Source organism: Aquarana catesbeiana, linkage group LG01, assembly GCF_042186555.1.
Source record: "Aquarana catesbeiana isolate 2022-GZ linkage group LG01, ASM4218655v1, whole genome shotgun sequence".
NCBI classification, from domain to species: Eukaryota; Metazoa; Chordata; class Amphibia; order Anura; family Ranidae; genus Aquarana; species Aquarana catesbeiana.
In genome coordinates this window covers 528,096,811-528,111,687 of record NC_133324.1, presented here as the reverse complement: position 1 = coordinate 528,111,687, position 14,877 = coordinate 528,096,811, and the positions used below count along the sequence as shown (strand labels likewise).

General features: G+C 40.7%; 1 protein-coding gene across 1 annotated transcript in view; it reads right to left on the bottom strand.

The window, feature by feature from the left end:
* The window catches only part of CACTIN (cactin, spliceosome C complex subunit), a 491,157-nt gene that overhangs the window by 214,825 nt on the left and 261,455 nt on the right, over nucleotides 1-14,877 (bottom strand). The window contains exons 7-8 of the mRNA XM_073594704.1: nucleotides 13,961-14,153; nucleotides 4,306-4,428 (exon numbers count right to left, since the gene is read on the bottom strand). Coding sequence (XP_073450805.1) covers nucleotides 4,306-4,428; nucleotides 13,961-14,153 — 316 coding nt within the window. The remainder of the gene's footprint in view (nucleotides 1-4,305; nucleotides 4,429-13,960; nucleotides 14,154-14,877) is intronic.

Here is a 14,877-nt window from a genome sequence, read left to right as displayed (position 1 = left end):
ACCCCTGCCCAGATCTGCCCACTTCTGTCTACAACAAAATGCTGCCATCGTTCCTGGACACACTCGCTCCTCTCTCTGCAAACAAAACCAGGCCTTGTCTGCTACAACCCTGACAAACAGACAACACTAGAAGTTTTAGGAGACACAGCTATGCTCTTCAGCGAGCATGGGGTAAAACGAAATCCCTGCAAGACTTTACCCTCTACAAATCTGTCCTCAAATACAGTCAGGTCCATAAATATTGGGACATCAACACAATTCTAATCTTTTTGGCTCTATACACCACAATGGATTTGAAATGAAACGAACAAGATCTGCTTTAACTGCAGACTTTCAGCTTTAATTTGAGGGTATTTACATCCAAATCAGGTGAACGATGTAGGAATTACAATAGTTTGTATATGTGCTTCCCACTTTTTAAGGGCCCAAAAGTAATGGGACAATTGGCTGCTCAGCTGTTCCATGGCCAGGTGTGTGTTATTTCCTCATTATTCCATTTACAAGGAGCAGATAAAAGGTCCAGAGTTCATTTCAAGCATGCTATTTGCATTTGGAATCTGTTGCTGTCAACTCTCAATATGAGATCCAAAGAGCTGTCAATATCAGTGAAGCAAGCCATCATTAGGCTGAAAAAACAAAACAAACCCATCAGAGAGATAGCGAAAACATTAGGTGTGGCCAAATCAACTGTTTGGAACATCCTTAAAAAGAAAGAACATACCGGTGAGCTCAGCAACACCAACAGACCCGGAAGACCAAGGAAAACAACTGTGGTGGATGACTGAAGAATTCTTTCCCTGGTGAAGAAAACACCCTTCACAACAGTTGACCAGATCAAGAACACTCTCCAGGACATAGGTGTATGTGTGTCATAGTCAACAATCAAGAGAAGACTTCACCAGAGTGAATACAGAGGGTTCACCACAAGATGTAAACCATCAGTGAGCCTCAAAAACAGGAAGGCCAGATTAGAGTTTGCCAAACAACATCTAAAAAAGCCTTCACAGTTCTGGAACATCATCCTATGGACAGATGAGACCAAGATCAACTTGTACCAGAGTGATGGGAAAAGAAGAGTATGGAGAAGGAAAGGAACTGCTCATGATCCAAAGCATACCACCTAATCAGTGAAGCACGGTGATGGTAGTGTCATGGTGTGGGCATGTATGGCTGCCAATGGAACTAGTTCTCTTGTATTTATTGATGACGTGACTGCTGACGAAAGCAGCAGGATGAATTCTGAAGTGTTTCGGGCAATATTATCTGCTCATATTCAGCAAAATGCTTCAGAACTCATTGGACGGCGCTACACAGTGCAGATGGACAATGACCCGAAGCATACTGTGAAAGCAACCAAAGAGTTTTTTAATGGAAAGAAGTGGAATGTTATGCAATGGCCAAGTCAATCACCCGACCTGAATCCGATTGAGCATGCATTTCACTTTCTGAAGACAAAACTGAAGGGAAAATGCCCCAAGAACAAGCAGGAACTGAAGACAGTTGCAGTAGAGGCCTGGCAGAGCATCACCAGGGATGAAACCCAGCGTCCATGCGTTCCAGAATTCAGGCTGTAATTGACTGCAAAGGATTTGCAACCAAGTATTAAAAAGTGAAAGTTTGATGGATGATTGTTAATCTGTTCCATTACTTTTGATCTCTTAAAAAGTGGGAGGCACATATACAAACTGTTGTAATTCCTATACCGTTCACCGTTGGATTTGGATGTAAATACCCTCAAATTAAAGCTGAAAGTCTGCAGTTAAAGCGCATCTTGTTCGTTTCATTTCAAATCCATTGTGGTGGTGTAGAGGCAAAAAGATTAAAATTGTGTCGATGTCCCAATATTTATGGACCTGACTGTACAACTCCTACCTCCACACTGCTAAACAAACCTTCTACCCCACTCTCATCAAAACCTCGTCAACTCTGCTATACCTATAATTTCTTACTTCCCCCCTGCCTCCACTCACCACCTGTCCCCTCACAATTACTGCAAACATCTTCCTGCACTATCCTAAACTCTCTAACCCACATCTTCAACATCTCCTCAGGCACCTTTCCCTCCCTGCTCAAACATGCACTGATTACCCCCCCTCCCCCCCACTTAAGTTGCTACCTCACCGATAAAAACCTTCTCGATCACCTACAATCTGGCATCCACCAACAACAATCCACTGAAACTGCCGTACTAAAACTCACCAATGACCTACTAACTGCTAAAACTAACGGCCAGTACTCCATACTCATAGTTTTAGACCTTCCTGCTGCCTTTGGCACAGTTGACCACCCACTCCTCCTCAAACTGCACAACTCTGCTCTTTCCTGGTTCTATTCCTACCTATCTCAGCACACTTTCAGCGTCACAAATAACACCATCTTCTCTGCGCTTTTTCCTTTTTCTGTTGGGGTACCCCAAGGCTCCTTTCTTGGGCCCCTCCTAATCTCTCTCTATAGCTGTTCCCTGGGCCAGCCGATAATCTCCATGGCTTCCAATTCCACCTCTATGCTGACGATACCCAGATCTATCGCTCGACTCCTCAACTCACCCCCTCAATCTCCTCGCATATCACAAATTTACTGAGCGACATATCAGTATGGATTACAGCGCACACATACAAAAATGACATTTAACTCCTGCAAGGCTATTTAAAAACACCTGAGCATATTCAGAAAATACGGGGGTTTGGTCACACTATATGGTCATATAGTGCTAAGCCCACTTACAGCGACAAAGTACCCCAATTAGTGGGTCCTACGCTATCCATAGAATTGATGATCCTGCTTTTCTGAACCATGGGAGCATACACTCCTCTAAATGGGAGAATTAAAAGGACTCCTCCTATAACATGTATGTGTGCGCTGTAATCTTTTTTTCTGTTTGTATGGTTTTATGGCTACACCATCTTTTATGCATTTTTTAGGGTGTGCCCCAAAAATCTTTGTTTATATCAGTATGGATGTCACACCAATTCCTCAAACTCAATCTTTCTAAAACTGAGATTGTATTATTTCCTCCAATTCCCTCCCCATGAGTTTACCATTGAGATTAATGGCACAACCATTGGTCCCGCCACACATGGCAGGATGCTACGTGTAATCCTAGACTCTGAACTCTTCTTCAGCCCCCACATCCAATCACTGGCCAAATCTTGCAGTCTTAACCTCTGCAACATTTCCAGAATTCTCCTCTTCCTGACTGACACCACAAAACAACATATTCACTCCTTGGTTATTTCCCGCTCTGATTACTGCAACTCCCTCCTCACTGGCCTTCCTTTACACAGGCTATCCCCCCTTCAGTCTATTATAAATGCTGTTGATAGACTAATACACCTTACTAACCGATCTGTAAGTGCTGCCCCTCTCTATCAATCTCTTCTCTGGCTTCCCCCACCACATCGTAGAAAATTCAAAATACTAACCACAACATACAAGGCCATCCACAACATCTATAACAACCTGGTATATCCAGCTATATAACCAACCTCATCTGCAGATATCGCCCAAATTGTACTCTCCGCTCCTCCCAAGACCTCCTGCTCTCTTGGTCCCTTGTTACCTCCTCCCACACTCGCCGCCAAGACTTCTCCAGAGCCTACCCCATCCTCTGGAAATTCCTGCCCCAGTATATCTGGTCAGCTCTCCTGTCTGCCTTCAGGCGATCCTTAAAAACTCATTTATTCAGGGAAGCCTACCCCACTTCCACCTAAGAACTGTACTTGAGTCACCTCCATCAGATCTCCCCCTGCAGCTATTACCTTTTGTATTATCCCTCCTCCCTTTAGATTGTAAGCTCCATGAGCAGGGCCCTCCTATTCCTTATGTATTGAACTATATTGTAATTGTACTGTCCTGTATAATAATAATAATAATAATAATAATAATAATAATAGGCTATAGCAAGTGTAGATCAGCTCCTTGTTTACACAGTACCTATACTACTTTAGTTCACTGGAAGAGAGCAGTAGACAACACTAAGGAGAAAGAGGTGCGCTGTCATGAAGTATAGGGTAAAGTTTGTTTAAAATTTTAAAAATTGGGGGCATATTTATAAAGCAGACAATATAACCTTTGCCAAATATTCCCTTACGGTAAATAACTGTCATTTAAAATACATGCACCTGGAAGATTAACCTGTACTTAATGGTTACTGAATATCAGATTTGCCGCTTAATAAAAATGTATTTACTTGTATGTATTTACTTGCAGAAAAATCAGATGACTAGACAGTCTAGTGTCTAGATTTTAAGGAATTTTTAAAGACAGAATACAATTACACAGCTTAGAAGACAAATTTAAATTAACCTTTCACAGGGAGAACATGGCTCTTGCTTTACAATAGGGAACAAAGGCTCGCTTTCAACACCTTGTTCTTGCTTGAGCTTGAACAGTTTCTGTCGTAGAATATCCTGGTGCCTCTCTCTAAGCCTGAAAAGGACAGAGGAGAAAAAAATTAGATTTCAGAATTAGACACTTACTTTCATTTTTAAAATGATGGAAACGGCCATTCCTAACTCATAGCATGTGGGGGACAGTTACTCAGTAACTAACACCTGCCTTATTGTTCTACTAGGAAATCACTACATCCATCAGAGCTATGTGCTACAGGTATCTTTCTCTGTAACAGATTCCTACTACTTTAGAGATACAAAAAATACAGTCACTTCCAGCGCTAATAGGTCTTCCAAAGTGTGAAATAACAGATATCAAATAAAATGATGGTGTGAAAGGTATATAATGGTATCCAAAACTGGGTGGATGCTGCCTTCCTCAGATAAGGTAATCCGAAAGGATCTACAAGAAAAACAGAAATGGAAGGCACACACACCTAGTGCATTACCAAAGATAATTTAACAATAAAAATGTTTTATATAAAAGTGGGTACTCAAAATGCAACTGACAAAAGGCCATAAAAACAATGCATGGACATGCACAGAGGCCTAGCTCTGAGGAAGGGGGTGCACCCTGAAACGCGTTAGCTGTACCCCGTGTTCTGTGCTTGTCCATGCATTGTTTTTATGGCCTTTTGTCAGTTGCATTTTGTGAGTACCCACTTTTATATAAAACATTTTTATTATTAAATTATCTTTGGTAACACACTAGGTGTGTTTGTTTTTCTTGAGATTCCTACTACTTCTTAAAGTATTTGTTACCCCAACATTTCTGTAATGGAAATTTGTAAGTTCTGTATATAATTGTATTGTATTTTGTATGTATTGCACACTGCCCTCACTGTGCACACAGCACTAATAATGTTTTCAGTAAATGTTTACATTCTTTCGAGTCCTGATTAGAATTAGCCTGCCTATGTAACTCCCCTTGTTACCATAAACGTACAATTGTAATATTAATGTGATACCTACGTAATCATGTGCATAAAAACCTTCAATTGCGTCATAATAAAGCAGAACAGTAATTTGGAAAGATGCTGAGCGTATCTTTTGTGTCTGTTCCCTACTGCAGTAGTTATTATTAATTTGGAACCACTAATCAATATGAGGATAGGAGTTGCCTATCATCAATTTAACCGAGTCAGCATGGCGAGCTTTGCCTTAGGAGGGGATTCCAGGTGACCCTGAGTATCCAAAACGAGGAGCTTGAGACGATCCGGGAATTTCTGATAATCAGCCGGCTGAGGTAAGCCTTTTGTTTACATTTGAGTTATCAGACTTCCTTGATCGGTAAGGCATTTTTTGGGACAAAGGGTACCTATTTTACTCCCCTTAATCGAACTGTATTGATTGGTGGTTATATGTTATGTTGTCCCTGTCTACTGTCCATTGGAGTGTTATAGAAAAGAAAGGGAAGAATAGTGCTGTTCACAGGTATATGTAGTACATCTGCTAGATAAAGTACTTTAGAGGCAAGAGGGTATAGGCACATGTAGAGAAGACTGGCCAGTCATTATGGGCATTGAATTAAGTAAGGGAATGAAGGGTAAGAGACCCTCAAAAATGCCCAGCGCAAGAGGAGCGCTATATATGAACCAAAAGTGCAGTTCCGCCTATACTGAGCCCCTAGATTAATGATTAGAGTGGACATGGATCCACAATGGGTAACTGGGTTACCAAGGTCCACAGGGACTAAGAATCATGCAGAGTAAACAGCTAGAGAAACAGCTATCTATGTGAGCAGGATGGATCAAGGGTGACATTAACACTAGTCAGAAAGGGACATTTTCATGTTAAGTTGTGGGATGAATTTGGGGTCAGGCACTACAACTAGTAAAAGTCAGAAACAGAGAAATGAGAATTAAAACAGAATACTTTACATGTTGTCAGAGAGGGAAGATGGGATGAGCACTCTGGCTGCCCATCTGATCATAGAAGCTAGATATAAAAGATATCTGAACAAAATAAGGAATGCCGAATTTATGCAGGGAAATATTAAAGAGTTAAAAGAAAGTGAGAGAATGATATGCATGTGTTGTGTACAAATGGGAAAATGTAAGCGATTTTAGAGAGATATTGGTGTATGTGTGTGCGAATGCTGGGACCTTTAGTTCTATTGCTTGTGTGTGTCATGTACGCAGATGTGACCCCCTCCTTTGTGCTCTCATGAAAGAAATGTAGCTGGGATGAGAGGTTAGTGATAAGCTGGAAGGACACCATTGCCAATTTCTGTTTTTTAGACAAAACATTTATAACAAAATGTGCCGGGTTAACGAATCTAATGGTAAACAATGTGATCACAATTATTTTGAATCTGTTTTCCAAACATGGTAAAATGAAGGTTACATTTAACCGTGTATTACACAAATTGAATATCCTTTGATAGTGGAAACAGTGCATTTAAAAAAGGGAAATTAAGTAAAATTAAGTAATAATGAGTATTCATTTCTAATATGAGTTTAACAATTATATAGATATATTGAAACTGGTTTAGACAACCTTTGGTTGGAAATGAAATCCAGGTTATTGGGGAAATTTGTAAAAATGGGATTGGTTTAGATTAAGATAACAATTTTGTCATTTTACATTTATACAATAAGCCCTTATTGAGAGAAAAAAAGATTAAGATGAGGTTGTTATTTTGAATAAAGCTGCCATAATATTTAACAAAGCCAAGATGGATGGGATACATAAGAAGTTCTTCTACAAAAATGAAATTTTAAGGTTTTTGATAATAACTTGATGTGCGGTCCATGATGTGAGAGTAATAATAAATAAAATTTAAATATAACAGACCCATCACATCAAGTCCACACACCCTGTTAGGATAGATGCCACCTGCAGCCAGTTGTTTTATAGTTTTTGATGCTTTCTGGTCCATCATACAGATTGTTCCTTTTGTTTTTATTTATTTTTATTTTTGAAATCCAAAGCAGAATGTGTGGATTGTGAAATGATGTGCCCCTTTTTCTTGTAAGTACAGTGGTATAAGCAGAAGAATAGTTTTGGATTTATGGACATCTCTGCATGACCGCAGGGTATTGTTATCATTTATTATAATATTGCCAGGAAGAAGTTGTCTTTTGAAACATGAAACTGGAGTTCTTACACAAATAGCATGATAGAAAACAAGCTATTGTAATATATTTATGCAAGCTGGACCCAGTAATGAAGGGTTCACCCCGATATATCAGAGCTGTAGCTTTTATGCAAAGGTGCTATTAGACAAAGTTAGATATTGTTTTGGTCAAACATTTAATTTTTAATGGTCCGACATTCTGTGCAGCAAGTATACAGCTAACTAAATGTTTGTCTAATGAAAGGTTTAAAATATGAGTTTATTTATGTACAAATCTAACAATGAAAAATGTGGACATTTATTCAAAAGAAAGGAAAAGACACATGTGTTAAATTGATGGTGTAGGAATCAGCTGCTGTGAGCCCAGTGCGGGACACACTCCCTGAAGACCCAGATATTAAATTTTTTGTAGATTTGAGTATGCAGTTTATCACCCAGAAGGATACTCTGTATTCAAAGTCATTGTATCCTTTTTCCCCAGCTCAAGAAGCAGAGCTCCATGTTTTAGCAAAGCCTGTGAGCTATAAAAAGAGTGTATATTTATATAGATAGTCGAGATATAGAATGCTTTTGGTTCCATTTAAAGGGCCAGAAGTTTGTTTTTACTTCAGCAGGTAAACCAACCAAGCATGCCAAGTTAATTTGATCGGCTGTTTTCAGCCTTCCAGGTTCTTGCTGAGGTAGCCATATTAACTTTCACACATGAAAGCAGACCAGGTGACTAAGGATGCTGCATTTACAGCCCCGGACACTTGATGGGTCTGTGCAACTCACAGATTCCACCCTAGTTCTGGCCCAGTATAGCTGGGATTAATAATTCAACTTTAAGGACCCCAGAACGAGAAGAACAAGTGGTCCACAGGGGGCAACTTCTTATGAAACAGGACTTTGGAAAAGGTGATCATTTATGTCTGCCTGCCACTCTTTTCCCTCCAGCTTGACACATGGACCGTGTCATCAGTCACAAGAAGTTATGGCTGCCTTAGTAAATGAGTGTGGGATAGAGCCAGGGTTCACCACAGTTGTTTTTATAACATACCACTTCTTGTTTTACCTGTTACCAAAGGTGTTACCAAAAGCTGAACATCCCTTCCAGAGATTACAAAAAAGATATATCCAGATGTCCAAGTCCAGATCTTACAAGTATGCATTTTGTCTGTATGGACATGTTTTTTGAATGTCCAGTGGCAAATGCTACTGCAAAGGCCACAGTAAAAAGTGTTATCAGAAGTAGTTTGTAAGTACAGAGTGCCAGAAAGTACAGAGAGTAACAGAGGAAATCATTTTTAATAGGAGAGTCCTTACTAGAAGTTTTGAGGTTTTATTTTTACACCCCCTACTGTCTACAATGTAGCGGACAAAGTAAAGTAAGAAACTAGAAAACTTTTGCCTGAATGTTTTCTTATATTTTATCAAGCCTCTAAGGGGGATGTTGGACTCTCTCCCTATGGGATTTTGTTTGGGAGTGTGTTACTCACTTGCTTATATTTTGTCTCAGCAGCTGAAGTCCTCCATTCGGATCTCACAGAGAATGTCGATGATCTTTTAAGGTTTTTTTACCATCTCATTTATGTGTTTTCTCCCTAATTCCAGATCCTAAAAGTTTGGAAGGATCTAAAACTAAAGCCAGGTGACTTTTGGATTGTTAAGAGACATTTATATATAAGGAAATGTTTGGAGACTCAATACAGCATCTAGTTCATGTACAGTTTTTGCAAAACTTGAAGGAAAAGTCACCTGGATCCACACCAGACACTGCAAAAATGACTAAATTAAAGAAATCTCTGTGTTTGATTTGTTTCCCTCTTGTGATCACAGTCTAGGGTACTTTTTGATTCAATTACTTTAATTGTAAGGGATATATATATTTGAAAAATAGTTTAGCCATGTTGAAGTCATATTTGTCTTTTGTATGTCTTCCATTTTATGTAGAATTGTCTGTGTTTACATATGCTGATAAGTCAGCATGCCAACAATTCAGCTAGGAGGCCATTCTGGCCACAGGAGTGTACAGCCAGTACTCTGTAAATATGTCTTATCAATCATTTGTTTTTCACAATGAAAAGTCATTTTGTAATGAAAAAGTTGCTCAGCTATTATTTTCTCCACAATGGAGTTTTTTGCCTCTTTGGCCAGGACTACCTCCACCTAAGCGTTTGGAGGTTCCAGGTTAAAGGTGATAGCAGGTATGGTTAGTGATCAAAATATTGATCAAAAGAGGGGAGACTGTAATGGAAATTTGTAAGTTCTGTATATAATTGTATTGTATTTTGTATGTATTGCACACTGCCCTCACTGTGCACACAGCACTAATAATGTTTTCAGTAAATGTTTACATTCTTTCGAGTCCTGATTAGAATTAGCCTGCCTATGTAACTCCCCTTGTTACCATAAACGTACAATTGTAATATTAATGTGATACCTACGTAATCATGTGCATAAAAACCTTCAATTGCGTCATAATAAAGCAGAACAGTAATTTGGAAAGATGCTGAGCGTATCTTTTGTGTCTGTTCCCTACTGCAGTAGTTATTAATTTGGAACCACTAATCAATATGAGGATAGGAGTTGCCTATCATCAATTTACCGAGTCAATTTCATATTCCTGATATGTGCCTGTTGTACCGTGTACTTGTATGAGAAAATTTCCTCTTCTCCTTGTATTGCTTCCTTTGTGTGAAATTCCTGGTGTTCCTGCCATTCCCTCTGCTTTCAGATTAAAAACTGACCACGCCAGGACTTGGCCAAACTGCCGATGTGAGCGGGTGCTAGCCTGGGACCTGCCGCCGGACATCTGCCCATTAACCGCTTTAGAGACATCCTCAGAGGGCAGTACCTCTCCCCCTCATCTGGCTGCAGGGTCAGTACACCCTTTGCTCCATGCTGCTTCACCGCCCAGTCAACAGATCGATGACACAAAAGAATAGAGAAGAGACCGAGCCGTCCAAGATGGTGCCAGTCCACTCCATCCCCACAAGACAGGAGCAGAGATGCAGCTGCAAAACTGGAGACTGGGCTGAACATACTTGAGCTATATTAAAGGATTCTTCTCCTAAGCCTACCTTAAAAGATGTACTACAAGCTGTACAATGTGGCAACACTGCTTTGAGTACACCTACTAACCAATTTCAGCAATTGCGTTGGGAGGTGGGGCTTATCCGTCACGACATGCAGAATGTGCGGAAGCGCACTATGGCACTTGAAGGCAGAATGAGGTCTTTGAAAGACGAGATGGCCTCTGCCAAACGCGATATTAAAGCTAACAACATCGCTGTTCAAATCTACGCTACTCATATTGATGACATTGAAAATCATTTACGCAGAAATAATAGTCACATCCTGGGATTGCCAGAACGTATAAAAAGGAAGAGATCCGGTCGCCTTAATTGAAAAATGGCTGCTAGATACAGTTGACAAACACAATTTCATGCCCTTCTTTGTGGTGAAAGGGCACATCGCATTCCAGTCCATCCTCTTCTGCCCGACAACCATTTTCATCCATTCATCCCCAAACGTCTACACTATAAAAACTGCGACAACATTCTCTGTGGCTCGCACAAAAGGAGTGGTTGAAATTAACCGTTTCAACATTTCTTTCTTCCCGGACTTTTCAGTGGAAGTGCAAAATTTCCGTGCGCAATATGATGTTAAACACAGGATCTGTACCTTTCGCATTCCTTATGCGAAGCAGTACCTGGCCAAACTTCGCGTGGTGGCAAAAGGAGAGGCACATTTCTTTGCTACTCCCAAACTGGAGCAACAATGGCTGGATGCTGGATAGGAACGAGCAGCATCTCTCCTGCTCACGCTCTCCATCTTGAAGACGTCTTCTTTAATTCATCGCTGTATAGATGTTCTCACTATTACCAGCAATATATGCAATATGCGTTTTTTCCTCACAAAGGTGGTTTACTCCACTTATGGCTGCGAGTTCACTAGCTGACTCACATCTCGGCCTTGGTATTTTTCTCCCCATGGAAGTTCCTGCAGGAATGTTCATTTTTTTTTTTTTTTGTTGGATTGTTTTGGAGTTTTTTTGTTCTTATTTTTCATGCGGAGTTCCACATCTTATGCCTGGGCCTGCAAGCTGACTTCCAAAAGTAACTGAATACCATCAGTCGGATGTCCCTTTCAGCTAGATGGTGTGGATGCTCCATGCTCCTGTTCTCTGCAGTTATACTACAAGACCTACCCCTGCATCTTAAAGTTCCTCTTTTCCTGGACTTATTTAGCCAGTTCTTTGTTTTTTGATTTACTTATGGCTACTGGGGTGAATTTTGTGTCCTGGAATATCCGAACACTTAAAGACTCAAAGAAGAAAAGGGCACTATTTACATCATTATCCCTTTAGGGTTCCATGGTGGGCTGCCTGCAGGAGACGCACCTCACCGCTGATGCCACTCATATATTACATACTCGATTATACCCACTGCACTTCCATTCTGTGTTTTCTAACTATGCAAAAGGTGTTATTGTTTTAATAGCGTCTAAAGTGAATTTTACCCGTCAGCAATCGTTTATAGACTCTGCGGGTAGATATATTTTTCTGTTATGTACCATTCATAATTTGTCTTGCATTCTGGGTAATGTATATATACTTCCCCCATTTAACAGCGAGGTGCTCAGGGTTGTGGCCCGCTTGTTGGCTGATCACCCTGGAGTCCCTTTCCTGATGGGGGATTTCAATGCGGTGGGGGATCCTGCTGTGGATCGATACCCAGCGCGAGCAGGATTTGATACACCCTTTCCTCTAGTCAAACTCAAGAATTGGGTTTAAGGGATATTTGGAGAATATGCAATCCCACTAATCTCTCTAACAAAAACAAAAAAAAAAAAACACTGTACGGAAATGCATTACTCCCGGAGTTGTTAAAGGCAATAAACAAGGCTTTTACATCCCACCAATTACCGGACTCTATGAAGGTGGCTAGCATTATTGGTTCTATTGAAACCTGGGAAAGAGAGACTCTATCCGTAATCATATCATCCAATTTCACATTTGAACTTGGACGTTAAAATTCTGGCAAAGGTGCTTGCAAATAGACTCAATAAGGTTATGCAGCGTTTCGTCCATCTGGATCAATCCGGCTTTATTCCCACCAGATCAACAGCAATATCCATAGCTAGTATCTTAACCAGCAACTCCCATCAGCCAATGTTGGAGATAGGGCCATACTCTTTGGACACGATCAAATCGTTCGATAGCGTGGAATGGAACCACCTTTGGGAAGTGTTAAATGTTTTCGGCTTAGGCAAACACTTTATCAGCTGGGTTAAACTACTATATTCTGCCCAAAGGCAACCATGCAAATCAAAGGATCTTACTCCGATGTCTTCTCCTTGCATAGAGGAATGCGTCAAGGGTGCCCCCTTTCCCCTCTCTTTTTCACTCTGGTGATTGAACCACTTGCAGCAGCCATTTGGCAGTCGGGCTCCGTTTTTTTGGAATTCGAACCAAAGACCCTAGCGCTTGCTAGGTGTAAGGCCTCATGCACACGAGACGCTGTTAAACGCGCATTCAGAGGCAGTTGGACACTTTTTTCAACTGCCCCTGAACTCATTCAATGTTATCCTATGTGTCCATGTACACAGTCTCGTTTTTTGGCGTTTTTAGGCAGTTGCGTTTAACCTCGTTTTTCCAGAAGCAAAAAAATGGGTTCAGACGCAAAAGTTTTCCACGTTTCAGACGCCAAACGCGGCTGGTACCGCGTTTGCGTTTATAAGTGTTTTGAAGGGAACCCTATTTTTTGGACCAGAAAACACAGAAATATGATGGTAAACTGCAGCAGAGAATGGCATTTTGCGACCAGACTTTGGGGCCCCATATCTAGGAAACCCCAGCTTTGGATATGTTGTAGTGCAAGTTCCACTGTGTTTGCACACCAAATTTGGGGTTCCTAGCACCAAGTGGCCCTGAGATATGGGGCCCCAAACTCAGGTCAGAAAATGTTCTTTTTCTGCTGCAGAAGTGCTTGACATTTTGCGACCCGACTTTGGAGCCCCGTATCTCGGGGCCACTTGGTGCTAGGAACCCCAAATTTGGATATGTTATAGTGCTAGTTCCACTGTATTAGCACACCGTGGTAAAACGCAGCAAAACGGGCGTTTCTAAACACGGGTTTTAGCTTTTAAAAACATGTGTTCAGCAGAGTTTGCACCTGCGTCTCGTGTGTATGAAGCCCAAGTGCTAATCACTTAGCCACTGTGCTACCCATGGTCAGTTATTGTTTGTTTAGTTAAAACTTTTATCCCAAAAAGAAAACAAATTTGATTTTTTGGGAGACTGAGGACTGTCTCCTTATGACTGTATAAGAATAGACTTCCTCAGCTGTCAGGTGTAGGTAACAGGGTAAATTCTCAAAAGTCAAAAGAAAAGCAATAATCAAAAGCACAGATTAATGCTTTGTATTTTTTTTGTATAATTGTGCACATTTGTACAAAAATTCACACACACACAAAGACATACACCAGATTGGAAGGTTTGCTTTACCTGGCTCTTGCCATGTAAGCACGGAGCTGTTGTAAAAGACTTTCCCAATATCCAATATCCAGGTTTGGTCCTCCTGCCTTTATTTTGCTCTCAATTCCTTGAGAAATGACCTGAAGCTGGCTGTAAGTCTTCCCTTTAAAGACAGCTTGTACATCAGTGCAGACAGAAGCATTTACACCTTCTCGCCTCTCTCCTAGAACAGACAACACAACACTCTTAATACACAGGTTACAGAAGAATTCTTCTTTGAATTAGTGCACTTTATTATTGTTTCACATTATCGCATATTACTGCATTTTTGTCCTTTTTGCTGCATAGCTCCTTGCATTAGCACAGCGTTTTTTTTAATTATCATAACAGAAGAATTATGCATTAAAGTGGAATGCCTTAATTATCCTCTCCTGCTCCTAACACTTATTCTGACTAACCTGTGTAAGAAAGGTCTGTATACTTACCTATTTTCGGGCAAGTGTAGTCTAGTTATGTGATCTGCAGGGCAGAAAGAAAGACCAAGGTCCCAAGGAAATAAAGGGTGTGGTAAAAGAGGCCTGATCTGAGATACAACTTAAATAAAGGTTTAGACAAGGAGTGAAGCCAGAGACCTCTGATAAAGAATAAGTTTGAAAACTTTCAGAGCATTTAAAGTGAACGTAAACTTCAATCGATTGTACCTATAGGTAAGCCTATAAGAAGGCTTATCTATAGGTACTGTAAATAGCTCCTAAACGTGCATCATTGGGGATATATTTATTGTATATGCAGCCAATGACGTCATCGACACATGTGCCGCTTCTTCAGAGCCCTGTGCCGTGACCGGTGGCTCTCAAGCACATGCGTGGGAGTGACGTAAACGGCTCCGGCCAGTCACACAGCCGGAGTCTGCAGACCCGGAAGGAAGACGGGTAAAGATGAATGTA